We start from the raw sequence: 21,750 nt of genomic DNA, 5'->3' as shown, positions 1-21,750 counted from the left end.
CATAGTTTATTTACTCATTCACAAACACTTCCTGAGAGCTACCATGTGCTAGGAATTCTGTCAAGTGGTGGGGTTGCTAGAAGGAACAAGACAGACAGGAGCCTGGCTTTCAAGGATCTTACAGACCCGTGGCAAGACTGCCAACAAATAAAAAAATCAGATCATCTCATACAGAATGATAGTGCAGTGAAGAAAATATTAGCCTAGTTAAGAAACCAAAATATTTACTGTGAGGGAAATTAGTTTCCCAGGGCTACTGTAGCAAAGTACCACAAATTGGGTGGCTTAAAACAACAGAAATGTATTGTCTTACAGTTTTGGAGGCTAGAAGTCCAAAATCAGGGTGTCAGCAGGGTTATGCTCTCTCTGAAATCTATAGGGACAAATCCTTCCTTACCTCTTCCTAGCTTCTCATGGTTGCCAGCAGTCCTTGGCACTCCTTGGCTTGCAGCTGCAGAACTTGAATCTCTACCTCTGTCAAAGTCACGTAGCGCTCTCTCATCATGTGTCCATGACTGTGTCTCTTCTCTTTTTATAACAACACCAGTCATTTCGAATTAAGAGCCCACCCTACTCCAGTATAACCTCATTTTAACTAATTTTATCTGCAACAACCCTGTTTCCAACTAAGGTCACTTTCTGAGGTTCCAAGAAGGACATGAATTTTGGGTAGAGGATTAAGGGTGGAATACTCTTCAACCCTGAACAGAGGGTAAATTGGTTAAATGTCTATTTCCCTTTACCTAAGTTAGTGTTATAATGTTAATATAATATGCCACTGATGATGGCATTAGTGACATTTGTCAAATATTCATGGTAAGATTTGTATAGTTTTTAGTATTTTTCATTTATGCCAGTACTGGCTCTCAAATTAATATTTTTTTAAAAGGAGATGATCAGGATTTTAATTTGCTGAATTTTAGAGTGCTGTACAATTTTTAATATAAGCCATTTACTCAATAAATATTTGTTGGATACTTACTGTATCCCTGCTGGGAGGTATTAAAAAGATGAAGAGACCTGATCCCAGCTTGTAAGTGATGTGTACAGTTTTGGAAGCTAGAAATGTAAAGAACTCTCTACAAGACAAAATAATTTCTATACTGGAGGATATATAAGGTGCCCTAGGCACAAGGAAAACAAAAGATCACTCAATTGGAGGGTCATTGGTGTCAGAAAAATTTCATAGAGAAGGGTGTAGAATTAATTTGGGTTTTAATAGACACAAAGTTCTTCAACAACATCAAAATTCATCCATAAAGCACAACAAATTTCCATAATAGCAGGCAATTTTTTTCAAACTAATTTTCAATATCTTCATGTTTATTTATCCTAATTTTTTCCTGTGAGGTAGACAGTATTATTCCCATATTTCAATTTAAAGAACTGTATTCATACAATCATTATTTTTACTCATGTAACTAATTTGGAGGAAATAAAACACTGTGGCTAAGAGCATGGCCCAGAAGGAGATTTACCTTGAAGCTAATGAATCTTCAGGGCCCCTCACTAGCTAAAGCTCCTCACTTAGAGAATCCCCTTCCAAGGAACTCAGAGATACTCCAGCAGTATGTTCACATGTTTTTGGAGTTTTTCAAAAGTAGATGTTTTGTATTCTTAGAGTCCCTAAAATCATTTATGCTTAGAGCCCTACAAAACCTGGATCCCCCACTCATTTGGCCTCAAGTTAGCTGTCTCTGTTCAAATTCCAACTCTTGCCACTTGCTGGCTCTATGACATTGGGCAAGTTACTTAACCTTCTTCAGCCTCTGTTTACTTTTCTGCAAAATGATCACAGTGCTTGTCTTTTTGAAAATGAAAATACTGAATATCTGATGGGATTATTATGAAGATTCAATGAATCATATAAAATATTTAGCAAAATGCCTGGCTCATAATAAGTGCTGTTATTGTTATTAACATTTGTATACTACTTTACAAAGTGTTTTCCCAAAGCAGTAGTGACTCCTGTGTGCCAGATTTAGCTTTCAGCACTTTTTATCCATTTATCACTAATCTTTACAACAATCTGGTAAATTTGGTGTTTTGACCCCCGTTTTACAGCTGAGGAAACTGAAGCTCAGAATGGTTAAATAATTTGTGCAAGCTTGCCCAGCAAATGGCAAAACCCAGGCCTTTGACTCCAACTTCCATGTCATTTATACTACAAAAACTATAACTGAACAAAGGGTACTGCTTAAACTAGGATTCCAGATTATGAATTTTCCCTTTCAACTTAAAAACGAATTACATTCCAAAAGTTTACTTGTGAGGTAGTAAGTGGATGGAAGGAAGGAAGGAAATATTCATCCAGCAAATATTTCTTTAGTTCCTAAGTCTGTACAGATGAACAATACACAGTTAAAGAGAAGGAAACAGACCAAAAATTGCATTGCAGAATGAGAAGTGATATAAAACATAACATGCACAAGGTACTGTAGTGGCACAAAAGAGAAAGTGGTCATTTTTGACTGAGGTGGTTAAAGGAGGGTTTCCAAAAGACAGGGCACTTGAGCTAGGGCCTGAAAGATGAGTAGGAGTTTGTCAGGTAGACAAAGTGGGATTATCTTAGACAGATGGGTGGGACGATATTGTATAAGACTTTATGTGCCATACAAAGGAGTTTAGACTTTATCTAGCTGCTGAGGAGTTGCTGAAAGGTTTTCAGCAAGACAGTAATATTTAAAGTACTGAGATCACCTGGCAGAAGTATGGAAGGTAGATTGTTAGGACTGAGTCTGGAAGCAGTGAGAACAAATTGGAAACTGTTATCCTCCCGACAGTATATGGTGATACCCTGAATTAAGACAGGGGAACCGGGATAGCCTGGAGAGACGTTTGTGAGAAACGTAGTACTCAAGGACTGATAAGATAATTGAGAGTTAGGCAAAGGGCAACATGTAGGATGACCAACTTTTTGATTTGGTTGATTAGAGTGGCCAATTTAAATACACAGAAAGTGGAAAAGAGTATATAATGAAAATGAATTCAGTTTCAGGCATGCTAAATTTGAGGTGCATACAAGTGGAAATATCCTAGATAGTTCAATATATTATCTCACTTTGAGTCTCAAGAGAAAGCTCTGGGCTTAGTATATAGTGTTGGCATCCTCACCATGGACTAGGGATAATGACAGGAATCTTCCATATGTCCTGCAAGGGACCTCCTTAATTTACAGTTTTCTGAAGATCCACACAACACATTATATCTCATGACCAGACTCTGCTTACATCTCAGGACCACATACCACAGAGACTGCTAGGAACTGCAAATGTTTAGCTGAGCACATTGCTGTCCCAAATAAAATTGGGATTCCTTAAGGAAGAAGGAGAGATTTGATATTGGATCAGAAATCAGCAGTCTGCCAGATAGATGATAAAGTCAAACATCTACTTATATTTCATATTTGTGACATATAATAAACATACATTTAAACTGTGTTATATAAAATATTAGTTTAGAAATATGTTTCTACTCACATTTTATGAAACAAGTTTATGCAAATCTTCACATGCATTTGACATCAGTATCTTTGTTATCACTGGAACTAGTTTGTGAATCAAATATTTTTCCAAAGGATATCAGCTTTCCTAAAGCTATCTGAGATTCAGAGAATCCCTTCTAATGTCTCACTGGAAATTCTATAACGCAAAATACCATTTGTACACATTAGGGCAGGGTTTTTTGTTTTCTTTAAAAAAATTTATTCTTCAGGTATATAATTGTGATTTCAATAACAACTGTTGCTTTGAGGGGCCTTTCTGAAGACTTATTTCCATTGGCTCCAGACCAATTCACTGCAGGCCACTTAACCTACTTCCTTTCATTATGACATTTAAAATGTAATTGTAAGTAGATACCCCCCAGGGATAATTACTAAACCTGAATTAAATTCCCCCTTTTGCTGATTCTTCAGAAGACCTCTAAAAAGCATTCAGAACGAGTATTAATTGAGGTTAATTCCAGCATATGTGTATCTTTTCAAGATGTGTATTATATAAATTAAAATAATTGCACAAGCACTCTTTATTTGACTTTTTAAAGTTATACGGCAACTTCCCTTTTTTCTGAAGAATAATTTGGGGGAAGACTTTTGTAATTGGGCATATATGATACCTGTAAATTGTTTACCTTTAACCTCCACCATTAGAATGTGGAGACATGAGAACAGAGACTTCGTCTTGCTTGGCATAATGTAGACATTCACAAATATTTGTTGAATGTACTAATTTTCACCCACATACCTGGTCCTCTCCACTTTTGCCTCTCATTAAACAACGTTCATTCTGCCTTATTATTCATGCAAAAATTCTAAGAGTCATCTTTGATTCCTCCTTCTCCCTTTGTCCCTTCTTCTAAATATTCATTGAATCCATCCACTTCTCTGCCTCCCACTTGCTATCATTTTGACATGATAGCATTCTCATGGGAACATCAGACCTTTCTGGATTACAGTAGTACCATCCCTCCTAATCAGTCTCTTTACAGCCCCTCAATTAATCTCTACACTGCAGCAGGAAAGAGCTTTTAAAAATATGACTCTAATCACATCTTTCCTCTGTTTACATCTCTTCAGGGTCTTCCAACTGCCCTTAAGCTCAAAATACTGATCAATCTAGATCAATATTAGATTAAGATAAAAAATTTTGACTTGACCTACAAGGTCCTATTTAACTCCCCAACCTTATCAGACCATCAGACCATCAACTCTGGTCACACTGAACCTCATTACTTGTCTTCAGTGGGAAGTCCCCCTTCCATTCTCCCCTTACAGACTTGACATTTTCTTCATCTTGAAAAATAGTCTTGCCAGTGTCATGCTGGAACCAGCTCAGGACAGCCTAACTGCTAAATTTTCAGGAAGCTTTGCTGGTGGTTAAGCTTTTGGCAACTTGAAATCCACCCTGGAAATCAGCAAGTGCTACAAATCAGGGCTTTTGGCAGGGAGGAAAGGGTATTTAAGAATTTGTTAAGAATTTACCAGTATACCTTTTGCCCAGCTGACTCCTACTCACCTTTTAGATCTAAACCTAAATGTTCTTTCTGCATTAACCTTTCTTCCCAAAACCAGTAGAGTAGATCTACCTATTACGTACTTGCATTATAGCACCCTGCATTTCTTCATAACACTCATAGCGTGTTACTTAATATCTTCCCTTTTAGTCTGTAAACTCTATGAGAGCAGGGACTGCGTCCATTTGATTTTTGGAATTGTGATGTCAAGTGTACTTTCAATTGAGTGATGGGAGCAAGAGCCAGATACAGAAGAATAACTGGTAGACAGAGAAGTGAAACAAGATAGACTCCTCTTTCAAAAAGCTATTTAGGAAAAGAGAGTGACAGCTTAAAGGGAGTGTCAGAATAAGATAAATATTTACTGCAGCAATCTAAACAACAAAGAACAAAGAGTCAACAATCTTTATCAAATCCAACCCTCTCAACCCCTCTCTTCCCACAAGCCTACACAACCACCACTTCTTAGGTGACTTGTTAATGTTTGGTATATATACTTCCTTACTTTTGTTTATGTTCATATAAATAGAGGTTTTATTTTGTTTTGTTTTTTCAAACATATTACTTTTAAACTACTCTTTTTACTCAAAATACTTACGGCTTTCCTTCAAATTCAGTACAGTAAACGTTTATGGAGTAACTGCTAAATGCCAGGCCCTGGGGATATAGCAGTGAATAAGGAAAAAAGGATATGGAGCTTACATTCTATTCTAATACTTTCTTTTCAATAACTGCATACCATCTAGCATAGATATACTGTGTTCAACCACTTTTATTTTATTATTATTCAGCCATTTTATTCAGTCATTCTACTGATGGGCACTGAAGTTTCCAGGTTTTGACACCACAAACAATACTATTAAAAAAATTCCTTGGGCTTCCCTGGTGGCGCAGTGGTGGAGAGTCCGCCTGCCGATGCAGGGGACGCGGGTTCGTGCCCCGGTCCGGGAGGATCCCACGTGCCGCGGAGCGGCTGGGCCCGTGAGCCGTGGCCACTGAGCCTGCACGTCTGGAGCCTGTGCTCCGCAACGGGAGAGGCCACAGCAGTGAGAGGCCCACGTACTGCAAAAAAAAAAAAAAAATTCCTTGCACATAAATCTTATCTATTGGTGGTTTCATTTTTATATGACACATACATAAAAGAGGAATTTCTTGGCTCATAAGCTATACATGTTTTTAAAGTTCAAAATAGTAACCAATACTTCCCCAAAGGTGGTAAAAATTCACACTTCCACCAGCAGTATGTAAGAGTGCGTATCTTCTGGTACTCTGACCAAAACTCTTTTTATTTTTTTTATCTTTGGCCGCACTGTGCAGCATGTGGGATCTTAGTTCCCCAACCGGGGATCAAACCCGTGTCCCCTGCAGTGGAAGCACAGAGTCTTAACCACTTGACCACCAGGGAAGTCTGTTACTAGTCTTTTAAAATCTTGCCAATATAATGAGTAAAAATGATATCTTCTGGTTTTTATTTTCATTTCTCTCACTGCTCTTGAAGTTGAGCATCTTTTCATAAGTTTATTGGCTATTTGTAATTTTTACATGACTTTTTGTAGCCTTTGGCTATGTTTAAATCAGCCTGTCAGTTTTTCTTATAAATATTGGGCTTTTTTTAAGCCATTGATGTCATCCTCCCCCCCCTTTTTTTTTTTTTTTAATTTATTTTTGGCTGCGTTGGGTCTTCATTACTGCACGGGCTTTCTCTAGTTGTGGCAAGCAGGAGCTATTCTTTGTTGTGGCGCGCTGTCTTCTCATTGCAGTGGTTTCTCTTGTTGCAAAGCATGGGCTCTAGGCACGCAGGCTTCAGTAGTTGTGGCACGTGGGCTCAGTAGTTGTGGCTCGCGGGCTCTAGAGCGCAGGCTCAGTAGTTGTGGCGCACGGGCTGAGTTGCTTCACTGCATGTGGGATCTTCCCGGACCAGGGTTTGAACCCGTGACCCCTGCATTGGCAGGTGGATTCTTAACCACTGCGCCACCAGGGAAGCCCCCTCCCCCACCTTTTAAATCATATTTGTTGCAAGTATTTCCTCCCAGTCTATTGTTTTTTTTTTCTTTACTACTCATCATGGACATCATTATGTTTTCTGACTGCCCAACTCTTCTTGAACATACATGTGATTTGGAGTGATTTCCACCTTTCATTTTTTAGGAAGTCCGAAGTGGAATCCAAAACACTTGCCTGTTTTTAGATATAATTGACATGATATTATATTAGTTTCAGGTATACAACATAATGATTTGATATTAGTATGTACTGCGAAATGATCACCACAGTAAGTCTAGTTATCATCTGTCACCATACAGAGTTACAAAATTTCTTGTGATGAGAACTTTTAAATTTTATTCTCTTAGCAATTTTCAAATATGCAGTACAGGGCTTTCCTGGTGGCGCAGTGGTTGAGAGTCCGCCTGCCGATGCAGGGGACACGGGTTCGTGCCCCGGTCTGGGAAGATCCCACACGCCACATAGTGGCTGGGCCCGTGAGCCATGGCCGCTGAGCCTGCGCATCTGGAGCCTGTGCTCCACAATGGGAGAGGCCACAACAGTGAGAGGCCCGCATACCACAAAAAAATATATATATATATTTATATATATATATGCAGTACAGTATTATTAATTATAGTCACCATGCTATCCATTACATACCTATAACTTATTTTGTAACTGGAAGTTTGTACCTCTTCAACCCCTTCACCCGTTTCATTCACCTCCCAGCCCTTCTCTCTGGCAACAACAAGTGTGCTTTCTGAATCTGTTTGTTTGGTTTGGTTCTGTTTTTTTAGATTCTACATATAAGTGAAATGATGGAGTATTTGTCTTTCTCTATCTGACATTTCATTTAACATAATACCCTCAAGGTCCATCTATGTTGTTGCAAATGGCAAGTTTTCATTCCTTTTTATGACTGAGTAGTATTCCAGTGTGTGTGTGTATGTGTGTGTGTACACCACAACTTCTTTATCCATTCATTCACCTATGGACATTTAGGTCATTTAGGTTGTTTCCATATCTTGGCTATTGTAAATAATGCTGCAATGAAATAGGGATGCATATAGCTTTTTTGATGTGGACCATTTTTAAAGTCTTTATTGAATTTGTTACCATATTGCTTCTGTTTTATGTTTTGGTTTTTTGGCCCTGAGGCATGTGGTATCTTAGTTCCCCGACCAGGGATCGAACCCACACCCTCTGCATTGGAAGGTGAAGTCTTAACCACTAGACCGCCAGGGAAGTCCCTATAGCTTTTTGAATTAGAGTTTTGTATTCTTTGGATAAATACTCAGAATTGGAGTTGCTGGATAATATGGTAGTTCTATTTTTTTATTTTTTGAGGAACCTCCATACTGTTTTCCATAGTAGCTGCACAAATTCACATTCCCACCAACAGTACATGAGGGTTCCCTTTTCTTCACATCCTTGCTAACACTTGTTATTTCTTGTCTTTTTGTTGATAGCTATTCTAACAGGTGTGAAGTGATACCTCATTGTGGTTTTGATTTGCATTTCCCTGATGATTAATGTTGAGCATCTTTTCATGTGCCTGTTGACCATCTGTCTGTCTTCTTTGGAAAAATGTCTATTCAGATTCTCTGCCCATTTTTTAAACAGATTTTTAGGAGTTTTGTTGTTGTTGTTATTGAGCTGTATGAGTTCCTTATGTACTTTGGATATTAACCCCTTATCAGATATATAATTTGCAAATATTTTCCCTGTTCAGTAGGTTGCCTTTTCATTTTGTTGATGGTTTACTTCACTGTGTAATACTTGCCCCTTTTGCACTCAGAGCACAAACCTGGGATCTAGGGCTACCAACCAGATTTATCAGTGCAAAACCAGTTTTTGAAAAGTGAGCAACTTAAGGAAAGAGGTACACACAGAATCCTGAATTTTTATGGCAAAGGTGGTGGCAAAGGCATCCAGCTTTCAGTTAGGACAGTCCTGCAACAGCAGTAGCCTTGGTGAGGAAAGGATCATGGTACCTCTTTTTAGTGCTTGATGGGACTATAGCAAGGATGACTGTTTCCTCATCAGGGCAGTTCTACATATGATTTTGTGTTATTCTGAGGGCCCAACACTTAACCCACTTAACCTGATTCTCTACATCTCCTGATAATTAGGCAGTAGACTGCCTAAGATACTTTTAATAAGTTTCTCTTCAGATCTTTACAGCCAGAGTCAACTGCTGGTGCCTGGAAATAAAACTCTTGGCTACTTTTCTTTCTTTTGCCATACAGAAAGTTTTCATTTTTTTAAGAAGTGAAATTTATCACTTTTCTATGTGCCCCTTGGATAGAATTAAATTGACAATTACATTTAGATTTAGATTTACTTGGGGAGAGTAGAAGCAGTGATTACTTACTTAAGTGGTGCTGGGAAAACTGGACAGCTACATGTAAAAGAATGAAATTAGAATACTCCCTAACACCATACACAAAAATAAACTCAAAATGCATTACAGACCTAGATGTAAGACTGGACACTACAAAACTCTTATAGGAAAACATGGGAAGAACACACTTTGACATAAATCACAGCAAGATCTTTTTTGATCCACCTCCTATAGTAATGGAAATAAAAACAAAAATAAACAAATGGGACCTAATGAAACTTAAAAGCTTTTGCACAGTAAAGGACACCATAAACAAGACGAAAAGACAACCCTCAGAATGGGAGAAAATATTTGCAAACGAATCAACAGACAAAGGATTAATCTCCAAAATATAGAAACAGCTCATGCAGCTCAATATTAAAAAAACAAACAACCCAATCCAAAAATGGGCAGAAGACCTAAATAGACGTTTCTCCAAAGAAGATATACAGATGACCAAGAAGCACATGAAAAGCTGCTCAACATCATTAATTATTAGAGAAATGCAACTCAAAACTACAATGAGGTCTCACCTCACACCATCTAGAATGGGCATCATCAGAAAATCTACAAACAACAAATGCTGGAGAGGGTGTGGAGAAAAGGGAAACCTCTTGCACTGTTGGTGGGAATGTAAATTGATATAGCCACTATGGAGAACAGTATGAGGGTTCCTTAAAAATCTAAAAATAGAATTACCATATGACCCAGCAATCCCACTACTGGGCATATACCCAGAGAAAACCATAATTCAAAAAGACACATGCACCCCAATGTTCATTGCAGCACTATTTACAATAGCCAGGTCATGGAAGCAGCCTCAATGCCCATTGACAGACGAATGGCTAAAGAAGATGTGGTACATATATACAATGGAATATTACTCAGCCGTAAAAAGGAACGAAATTGGGTCATTTATAGAGATGTGGATGCATCTAGAGACTGTCATACAGAGTGAAGTAAGTCAGAAAGAGAAAAATATCATGTATTAACACATATATGTGGAACCTTGAAAATGGTACAGATGAACTGGTTTGCAGGGCAGAAATAGAGACACAGATGTAGAGTACAAACGTATGGACCCTAAGGGGGGAAAACAGTGGGGGTTTGGGGTGGTGGTGTGATGAATTGGGAGAATTGGACTGACATGTATACACTGATGTGTATAAAATGGATGACTTATAAGAACCTGCTGTGTAGAAATATTAAAAAAATTTTTTAAAGTGAAATTTATCACTTTTCTATGTGCCCCTTGAATAGAATTAAATTGACAATTACATTTAGATTTAGTTGGGGACAGTGGAAGCAGTGATTACTTACATCAGCTAATTGGGAGAACAAGGTTGAAAGAAAACAAAATTTTCAAACATTATATAACCTCTTACTTTTCACTATATATCATTACTTTCTATTTATTAAATTAGTCCCAAAGGTATCTACTTGGACATAATAGTATTGTTCATACTGTTCCAACTTGAAGGTAACAGAACTTCATTTCTTTATGAAACATTTATTCCTTAAGACATTTTAGCAATTTAAAATTATCCTTCCCCAATTTAAATTAAATGAGATTTTACTATAGTTATTTAAGAAGTTAATTCTTGTTACTGTTTATAATAATATATCTAACTTGTTCCCCTCAAATTTGTATTTTAGGCTTTTTTTAAAGATCCAAATGTTATTCCCAATTTGAAGTTACTTTCAGATTCTTCTGGACAGTGGATTACATTAGGTAAACACAATTTATTTTCATCTCTTCAGATTACTATTTTACTATTATAACAAAATTTTACCTCAGGAATTTTCATTATTAAAATATAAATTGTGAATAATGACTCATTTGCTCGACAACATCAAAGTCAAATATTATCAACTGTGCCAGGCCTGCCCTGCATCTTTCTCCTGGTAGTGCACTGCTGCTATCCTGGCTTAACACTTAAGAGCAACTTTTCACTCTTTACATTTGTTTGGAAAGTATTTATTGTGCACCTTTCATGGACTCTGACAGATGCAGGGAACATAAAGGTGAATAAGAGAAAACGTGTACTCAAGGAACTCACTGATATATTTTAAAATATGTGCAATAGTGTATCAAAGGTGCTAACATAGCAATGGGAGCAAAAGGAGGGGAGTGGTCAATTCTACCCAGTGCGAAAGGGTCAGGTAAGATTCCACGGATGTGCGGATGCGTGGGCAAAATCTCAGTTGGGTCAGGGGAATGAATTTCTGGCAGCCACCATGGAACAGTCTTTAAAAATAATATATTAAATCATGGAGGAGAGAGTCTTAAATTCTCAAAAGGAGAACTTCATATAGATAATATTTTCATAGTATGTTGAAACACAGCTAGAAATCTTTAAAGAAAATTACCCAAACATTTAAACACTTAATAACACTCAAATCTCTTAAATAACTCTCAGGTCAAGGAATAAATTAGAGAGTTAACAGAAGACTATTTTGAAAACAGAAACGTGAACACTGTATTTGAAAATTTAGGTTGAGCCCTCTTAACAGAATAAATTATCATTCCAATTAGAAGAAGAATCTGGTTGGTAATGTGAATATGTGCTCAAGAAAATGTAAGTTGATTTTAAATTAGATGGGGTTGTTTTGGTAAATTCTTATGACGTATTTTCATGGAACTCTAGTGGCCTTACACAAAAATAACTTTTCATAAAGTATTAGTCAAGCACAAGTTTACAAACAGTTCATGATGTTGGACTTAGTAGGTCAAATTTTATTGATTTTGGCTAAAGACCACTGCAACATTTATAGAACAAAAAGTTAGTACAGTGTGATCTTCAGACTACTTACAAAGTTAAACTGAGTACCTAAGCAAATATATTTACCATTTCCAAATCTTCAAAAGGAAATAATCAGAGTCACGTATCATAGTGTTTACAAACCATGTTTACAGTAACTTCAGTAAACTTGTTTACAAAAGATAACGTTCATTGAAATAGGCATTCTACCTTCCCCCATTTTGGTACATACTTCACAATACAGCACTGACTTTTTTCTAATTTTTGTAAAAGGCACTGCAAAAAGAAAGGTTCTAAAATTCCACATGTACTTGACAGAACCAATTAGAAGTACTCTGAAAAATAGAAGAGGTAGCACTCCATTTCAGAAACAGAAGTTTCTAGTGGATTGTTTGTACTCTTCCATTAACTTGTTTTTAATCTCCTCCTATTTGCTTTTCTTCTTCTTTTTCTCATATATTGGCCATCTTCTCTCTAATTTTACTCTGGGGGCCTTTATAAGCATAAGAAATAGCTTTTGTTTAATGAGAGAAAAGACATTTTTCAAGGAAGTGAACCAGGTTTAAAGAGAATGATGATGGAATCTCCTTCACTACTGGCTACACTGCCTACGTTGCCAATTGTTGGTGCTGACTTATCCTCTCAGCCAGCTACCACGGCCCCCTTCTATTACACATACTTTGCCCTTCTTTGGCTGACATGTAATGGGTGCTTCCTATGTGCTCAGCTAAGGGCATTATGCACATTTACCTCCTTTAATTCTCAAAACAACTCTGAGAGAGGTATTATTGTATATTCCTATTTCAAAAATGAGGGGTCAGAAGCATGAGCTAAGTAACTTGTGCAGTTTTGCATAGCTGACCAGGTGGAGTTGAGATTCAAATCCAGGCTCTAGAACTCATCTTGCCTCTGTCACTTCCACATTAACGGGGTTTCCAGAAAAGCACCGACTTGGACGCTAAATAAAAAGGAGCTATCCAGTGTATTGTAATGCTAGTATTGAGGGGGGAAAAACAATACATTCTTAACTTTCTGTGTGATCTTAGTGATGCATTGTAAAACTTATAAATGCTGGAGACATAATTTAACCAAATTTCTACATAACAGAGAGTGTGTGCTATGCACTAGATTGTGTCCCCTCCCAAATTCTTATATTGAAGCCTTAACTCCTGATGTGAAAGTATTTGGAGATGAGGTCTTTGGGAGATTTCAGGTTTAGATAAGGTCTTGAGAGGCCCTCATGATGGTATTAGTGTTCTTATAAGAGTCTGTCACATGTGGACACAGCTAGAAGGCAGCCGTTTGCAAGCCAGGAAGAGAGTCCTCACCAGGAACTAAATCAGCTGACATCTTGATTTTAGACTTCCCACCCTATAGAACTGTGGAAAAATAAATGTCTGTTGTTTAAACTACCCAGTCTACAGTATTTTGTGATAGCAGCCCAAGCAGACTAATACAGATTTTGGTACCAAGTGGAGTGCTTCTGTAAAAATACCTTAAAATGTGGAAGTAGCATTGAAATTGTGTAATGGTTATAGTCTGTAAAAGTCTTGAGGTGCATGCTAGAATATGGATGTTAAGGTTGATTCTGGTGAGGTCTCAGATGGAAATGAGGAACATGGCATTCGAAACTGGAAGGAAAGCAGTTCTTGTTATAAAATGGCAGAGAACTTGGCTGAACTGTGTTCTAGTGCTTTTGTGGAAAATAGAACTTGTAAGTGATAAAATTAGTATTTGCTGAGGAGATTTCTAAGCAAAGTATTGATGGAGTGGCTTGTTTCCTCCTGAATGGTTATAGTAAAATATGGGAAGAGAGAGATGAGTTGAAGAAGGAATTGTTAAGCGGAACAGAACCAGAAGTTGAAGATTTGGAAAATTCTCAGTGTATCCATATTGCAGAAAATGAGAAAGCTTGTTCTGAAGAGAACACTAAGTGTGTCCTTGAGCAACCATTTGATAAAGAGATCATGGGTGCAACTCATTGGCTTAATCAGCCATTTCAGCAGAAGCCAGAAATAGAGATGGGATTGTACCAGCAAAGACACTGCCAGCTTGAACTAAAGGGGACAGAAAAAAATGAGACAAAATGAAGGCTATCAGACTTTTTAGATCCTACAGGGCCAGACCATGGAGCCACTCAACTGTAAGCATGTGCTATTCTTCAAGAAAAGAGAAGGACTGAGAAGGCAATTTAGAGATCGTCAGGGTCACCCCCTCAGTTTCAACAACACACTTCCTTGGAGGAAGAACCGCCCCAGTAGGTATGGAAAGCAGAACATTGAACCAAAGAGGATTATTCTTGAGGCTTAAAGTCGAATGGAATTTGCCTTGCCAAGTTCTAGGCTTGCTTGGGACCATCACCCCTATCTTCTTTCCTATTTCTCCCTTTTGGAATGTAAATGTCTATCCTATGCCTATCTCACCACTGTATTTTGGAAGCATGTAACTTGTCTTGTTTTGCAGGTTCTTAGCTGGAGAGGAATTTTGCCTCAGGATGAATTGTACCTCAACTCTCACCCATATCTGATTTAGATGATACTTAGATGAGACTTTGGACTTTAGACTTCAGGGTTGATGCTGGAATGAGTTAAGACTTTTGGGGCTGTTGGGATGGAATCAATGTATTTTTCATGTGAGAAAGACATGAATTTGGGGGTCCAGGAGCAGAAGGCTGTGGACTGGATTGTGTCCCTTCAAAATTCATATGTTGAGGTCCTCCTAACCCCACCCATGACCTCATCTAACCCTAATTACTTCCCCAAAGACTTCATCTCAAAATACCATCACTTTGGGGGTTAGGGCTTTAACATATGAATTTTGGAGGGACACAATTTAGTCCACAGCAAGTTCTGTTTCTATGTTTCAGATTAAGTGGTTTAAATTCAGTTACCTTCTCTCACCATCCACACCCTCCTGCCACTCCCCAAATCAGACCTAGGGTAGATTTATTAAAATGGCATGTTGCCCAATGTCAGTCCCTCATCCTATGGCCACCAACCCATCTTTGAAAATTGTCTGGCTTTATACGGCTCTTCTTTGGTCTTCCAATATTACTCAGACCTACTCTGTCATTTTCTAGTGTCTTCTTTTTACTTTAATCTTCCGAAGGATTTTGCTTCTAGAACAAAAGGAGCTTTTCTTAGCAGCATATCTTTTGCAATAACTGAGGCATGCACAGTTCTTGGCTCCAGGCATTCTTCTTGCCTCCACACTAGCCCAGCTCAGGATCAGAATGAGAGCAACAGGTCCTAGCAAGACTGGGTGGACAGCCAGAGGGAGGAAGTGCAAATAATCACCAACATTACTCTTCTCAAGCTCAAATTGCTTCTCAGGTCAGAGATCCAGCAAATATATTGGGGAGAGGACACACCATATCTAAGTCTGCAATCGTCGTAGAACTTTGAACAAGGAGAACTCCACCCCTTTATATCTGAGTGAGTGCGTGTGCGTATCTAGGTGCATAAAGGAGAGAAACCGATTGAATGACTCACTGAGGCAATAATAAAAGTATTCACCTTAATTTTTATGTCTTTTTGCAATTTAATAGAACCTCTAGTAACAGAAAATCCATTCCTGAAAGACACATTCAGGAAATAAATAGGGGGTGGGGGGTGTTGGTGTGGAAATGGGAAGAACTAGAGCTACAAGAGAAAAATAGACAGAACACCATGATTTCAAATTTCTCTAACACTTGTAATAACTTGATTAGGGCCTGGTTTGAAATTTACCTTGATTTGGAAAACATTTTTTTTGTAATAAACACTATAAGTGAGATCACAAGGGAGAAATTTTTAAATGGAGAGAAACATTTTCAAAATACCCTCAGTGACTTTAGAAACATCCTTACTTACGTTAATTAAAATTTTTGTAATATGAATTATAAAGCATTAAGCATAATACAAATCCAAAATCATATGAAGTAATTTCTATGTTTTATAGGCAATTCTGATATATACATTAAAACTGATCTAAGAACCTCCTACTACACAATAAATATTTCATTTTCAAGTATTTTCTAATTTACATATCCTTCATCTAGGCCTGAAATGGTGAAATTTTGTTATAAACTTTTAATAATTAATAAACAACCTGCAAAATAAGAATTTAATAAAATCCCTAAATGAATGTGTCTTTTAAATATATCAAAACATATGTTTATTTGATTACTTCTTAGAATCTCTGCAGAGTGATATTTGTTTTGGCAATAATTAAGAGTACTAAATTAATTTTTATATCTCTTTATTCAGGAACTGAAGTGAAAAAAATTGAAGCTATAAACGTTCCTTGCACACAGCTTTCAATGTCATTTTTTAATCCGTTATATGATGAAGATATTGTACGAGAGAATGGACATATTGTTAAATGTTTAGATTCTTTTTGTGATCCCTTCCTTATTTCTGATGAATTACGAAAAGTAAGTACAGAATTTAAAATTTTCACAATAGAATTTCATTTCAGGAAATGCTTAATGTCAAAAACTTTTGCCTGCCTAAAACCCATAAAATACCTCTTATCAATGAATAATGATCAGTAATAATCATTACCCGGGTAGGTTTCTTCTTGGATGGCACTTTTCTTATCAACTTGATTATGTGTGTATTTCATTAGTTCTCAGTGGGCTTCTACTGACATCTAATGGGTAGAGGCCAGGGATGCTGCTAAGCATCATGCAATGCACAGGACAGTCCCTACAACAAAGTTGTCTGGCCCAAAATGTCAGTAGTGCTGAGGTCAAGAAACTCTGGCCTATTTAATTGATGATTATTTTTCTTCAATATTTTCTCTTAACATATCAAATGAATATTTAAAAACATCCCTGGAGGGAAATAATCTTTTAATCTCATTGCTGAGATCAAAAAGGCATTTGATTAAGTTAACTTTTGTTTTAATGAGAGGCATACTGAACTTGGCATCAGAAGACATGGATTATTTTCCTAATTCCTGATTTATTATTTACAAGATAATAATCTTAGGCAAGTCATTCAATATCTTGAGCCTCAAGATCTTATCTGTACAATACGGAAATTAAAATGCCCATTCTACCTTCTTCCTAAAATTGTTGAGGAAGCATTTTATGAAATGCTGTTAAAATGAAATATTATTATTATTATTTTAATTGATGAGAAAGCGTATTTACAAAGCGGTCAAAAATTAGGGCTGTCAAATAGATGTAGGTTCAAATCTAGGCTCTGTCACTTTAATAACTGTCATACTTAACCTCTCTAAGTTTCAGTTTCTTCATATATGAAATAGGAATAATGTAAGAATTATGTGACATAATGCATTTAAAGTGCTTTACAGAATACTCAGCACTTAGTAAGATTTCAATAACATGAACTACTAGTAATTACTATTATTATTATACATTAAGAGAGAAGGAAGATGTACAAGTCTAATGTATTACAAATGCAGATAGAAATGAAATAGGGAGGCTACTGATATATCGTTCTGGACACAGGAATCTTGTCTGTAGGAGACGAGGGAGCATCCAGCCAGTCCATACATTGATCTTCACTAGGGCAGTACCTAAAAGGACTCACTTCTACACCTTCACTTCTACAGAGAGAGCCTCAGCAATGACGTTTGTTTCTTTTTTTTTTGCGTTACGCGGGCCTCTCACTGTTGTGGCCTCTCCCATTGCGGAGCACAGGCTCCGAACGCGCAGGCTCAGCGGCCATGGCTCACGGGCCCAGCCGCTCCGCGGAATGTGGGATCTCCCTGGACCAGGGCACGAACCCGTTGTCCACTGTATCGGGAGGCGGACCCTCAACCACTGCGCTACCAGGGAAGCCTAGCAATGACGTTTTTTTTTTTTTTTTTTTGCGTTACGCGGGCCTCTCACTGTTGTGGCCTCTCCCATTGCGGAGCACAGGCTCCGAACGCGCAGGCTCAGCGGCCATGGCTCACGGGCCCAGCCGCTCCGCGGCATGTGGGATCCTCCCGGCCCGGGGCACGAACCCGAGTTCCCTGCATCGCAGGCGGACTCTCAACCACTGCGCCACCAGGGAAGCCCAACAATGACGTTTTAAAAGGAGGATTTGTGGGACTTCCCTGGCTATCCAGTGGTTGAGACTCCGTGCTTCCAATGCAGGGGGCACGACTTCGATTCCTGGTTGGGGAACTAGGATGCGGCGTGGCCAAAAAATAAAAATAAAAGGAGAGTTTGCTCTTCACCAGAATACCCTGCAAAACTGCCTCCTGCTTATTTGTTGCCATGAGTAGCACCTCTATTCAGGAAGGGCGGGGGCTCGGTGTTTTCTGCTGATTGCCTGTATGTTTTACTCTTGTGTTCTTTGCCGCTCTGTGGCAACAGAGCGGGCTTTAACTTGGTTGCTTTCCGGCTGAAAAAAATATAAATAACTTTTAGCTTTAGCCTGAACTAGAAAGGGCCCTCCCATTGTGTAGCAACACAGATTCTGTTGGCACACTGTGTAATTAAGTTCTGATAATAGCCTCCTTCCTGACCACCGCTCAGAAGTTGGGCTCATTAACCATTGCCTATCTCCTCTCTGAGGGCTACACAACTAAACAGATCTGTATGTGAATAGAGAGGGAGATCAGACATAAAATGTTATTGTTTTAACATTCACTCCAAAAATGTTTTTAATTATAATTTTTTAATTGCACAGCCTAGTCAATTCAATATATGAGTCCTTGTGTAAGGAATGTGTAAACTATTCATCCCTAAGGGCTTTTGTCACCCTTGTATTAAGCCAAATCTTTAGGTGGCTGCAAACTTGGGTTTTAATATCACATTATTTCCTTATAGAGAGAGAGGGAGGGAGGGAGAGGAGATGTTACAGGTCTTATATGTGGCACACAGAGAGCAATAAACTGTGGACCACTTCCTCTTACCTTTTACTACATATAACTTCAGCTTTCATCAAGTCATTATAAGTAAACTACATATAGACAACACCATAGAGTTTATTGCTTTTTAATGCCTCTTATATAATGACCTTGTAATGATTTTCATTTGAGATTGAGGTAAATAAAATTTTAAGTTTAATCAATTTTCCTAATAAACGGTGTACTTCTTACTGCTAGGCAGCGATTGTTATATGACTCATATATCCTTCCTTTACCTATGTGATAGCATTAAGTGTTATGCACAATTTTTATAGCTTTTTTCCATCTAGAGTTTCTTATGTGTATTTATGTTTGTGTTAAGTGTATGGTAGTGTTAAATGTCATGCACAATTTTTAAAGCTTTTCTCCATGTAGAGCTTCTTATGTGATTTTATTTTCTCTTCCCACTTTATATCTTGGTTACATTCTTTTGTCTTTTATTATTTTTATCTTATTGTATCCATATTTTATTATTAGCTATTTCACATTCTTTTTTCAAGTAAATGGGCTATAAGCAATTCAATAAAAGGAATATATTTTGTAGTATACATTCATCACCTGTTCATGTCCACTACAGTCAACAAATTAAGCAATTGTCTGTAATGCCCAATGGTGTAAGAAAATCCCCCACATCAGACCTAGTCAAACTATTTTCTGAAAGAGGTAGCAAGGTGTCAAGAGAGCAAGAATCCATGTAGCTTGGTGATGTGTAAGGTGATATTATTAGAGGAGAACAGAAGAGGTGATTATGAGGCTCCAGCTACCGGAATAGTTCAAAATGGTGTAACTGTGGGCATAAGGAAAATAGTAATCCAAACACTATGAAAGGGCTTAGAAAATGACCATTTGTGTTTAACTTCTTGATGGAAGCAAAGACTATGGACCTTATGGGATGGAGAAGTTTCTCCATTTATTTATACTCCCATTGTTTCCAAATGAGATTCACAGTGACTCAACTCTAAAATTTCAGTAGCACTGAAACAATTACTAAAGATATAAACTAGAACAAAGAAAGCAGAAGAGAAGGCTTATGTTTAGATTTATTCCTTTCACTGTCTGTACCTGATAAAATGATAGAATGGAGGGACAATAAGCACAGGTCTCACAGATCATTTTCTCCATTGCTTCAGGATTGGTTCTGAAAATAGGTCTAAAATTACTTTTAAACATATAAACTGGAACTTTTGAAAACATAAATATTAGAACCTCAAATTATGTTACATTGAGATGAATTTTATCATCTTACATAGGTTTTGCTAGTGGAAGACTCAGAAAAATACGAAGTATTCAGCCAACCAGATAGAGAAGAGTTCCTGTTTTGTCTTTTCAAACATCTTTGCCTTGGTGGAGCCCTTTGTCAGTATGAAGATGTGCTTAATCCGTATCTGGAAACAACAAAGCTTATCTATAAGGATCTAGTGAGGTAATGTTGCTTGATTACAATATGTAAATCTCTGGTTAATAGAGCAAATTATTTATTTAACTCTGGTAGGATTACCCAGCAACTATTTGTGGATCTATTAACAACCAAAGTGAGTAAAAATAGCACCACCCTGACCCCCTCGTCAGAGCCTCCTTATTCTCTTCCAGGCTACAAAATTTCTGGATTTCCCTGAGCCTATTTTAGTCCTCAGTCCTCTCAGCTGCCTCTTGTCCTTGTTTTCTCATCCAGACCTGTCACCCACTCCATCCCTTACTAGCAACTGCCTTCTTCCAGGTCTCCCTTTTATCCCTAGGCCTTCTTTTAAATCTCAAGGGGACATGAGCTCCCTCAGGGTGTTTGAACTTGCTTGACTAATACTGATGAATATAATAGTAAAAAAAATTATTACCTTTGTTCTAAAGAGGTAGAAGAATTTTCACCTAAGTGTTAATCTTTATCTTTTCAAAATTAATCCTAAATTTGTTTTAGGTATTCCACTAGGGCTTTTTTTTTTTTTTTTTTTTGAAGACCAAGTGAGGATAAAGACTTTACAAATCTTTTATTTATGCTTTTATTTTAACTGGAGTGAACATTCTTTAGTTGGGTTTTTCAATGATGAAGATATTGGACCATCTTTATAGGCAAAAGGGATAGGAACAAGTAAAAGCAAAGGTTCCCAGAGTTTAGTTACACAATTTTACTTTTTTAAAAATATTTACTTATTTATTTTATTCTTGGCTGCGTTGAGTCTTCGTTGGTGCGTGCAGGCTTTCTCTAGTTGCGGCAACTGGGGGCTACTCTTTGTTGCAGTGCACGGGCTTTGCATTGCGGTGGCTTCTCGTTGCGGAGCACGGGCTCTAGGTGCGCAGGCTTCAGTAGTTGCGGTGCGCAGGCTTCAGTAATTGCAGTGCGCAGGCTTCAGTATTTGCATATGTCCCCTGCATCGGCAGGCGGACCCTCAACCACTGCACCACCAGGGAAGCCCCTCTCATCAAACTCTTGATTGTTACTTTACTTATCCTCAACACCTCAATTCTCATCTCCATTACATGTGTCATACAGCTATACAACAAACTGCATGATTCAGTTATTCTACTGAGTTTATTTTTGATACAGTTTTAAAAACAGAAAAATATTTCTATAATCTGTCTCTGATATTTATGAAAAAGTTATTGTGTCAATACATAAAGATTGTTGGAAGAGAAATTATAGAAACAGAATTTCAGAAATAACATGCACATACCTACATCAAACATACTCTGTTCTTATCATTTGCAGCTCATGAAAACTTACGAGACTGCTTCTAGCACTCCTGCTAGATACTCCTCGATGTA

At 37.7% G+C, this 21,750-nt stretch overlaps 1 protein-coding gene across 1 annotated transcript in view; it reads left to right on the top strand.

Annotated features, from left to right (window-relative positions):
• CFAP300 (cilia and flagella associated protein 300) overlaps positions 1-21,750 on the top strand; it is a 28,598-nt gene that overhangs the window by 1,046 nt on the left and 5,802 nt on the right. Inside the window, exons 3-5 of the mRNA XM_024760357.1 lie at positions 11,039-11,114; positions 16,392-16,558; positions 20,244-20,416. Of these exons, the coding sequence (XP_024616125.1) occupies positions 11,039-11,114; positions 16,392-16,558; positions 20,244-20,416 (416 nt within the window). The remainder of the gene's footprint in view (positions 1-11,038; positions 11,115-16,391; positions 16,559-20,243; positions 20,417-21,750) is intronic.

This window comes from Neophocaena asiaeorientalis, unplaced genomic scaffold (genome assembly GCF_003031525.2).
Source record: "Neophocaena asiaeorientalis asiaeorientalis breed wild unplaced genomic scaffold, Neophocaena_asiaeorientalis_V1.1 scaffold601, whole genome shotgun sequence".
Classification (NCBI taxonomy): Eukaryota; Metazoa; Chordata; class Mammalia; order Artiodactyla; family Phocoenidae; genus Neophocaena; species Neophocaena asiaeorientalis.
This window is presented reverse-complemented; position numbering and strand designations above follow the sequence as displayed.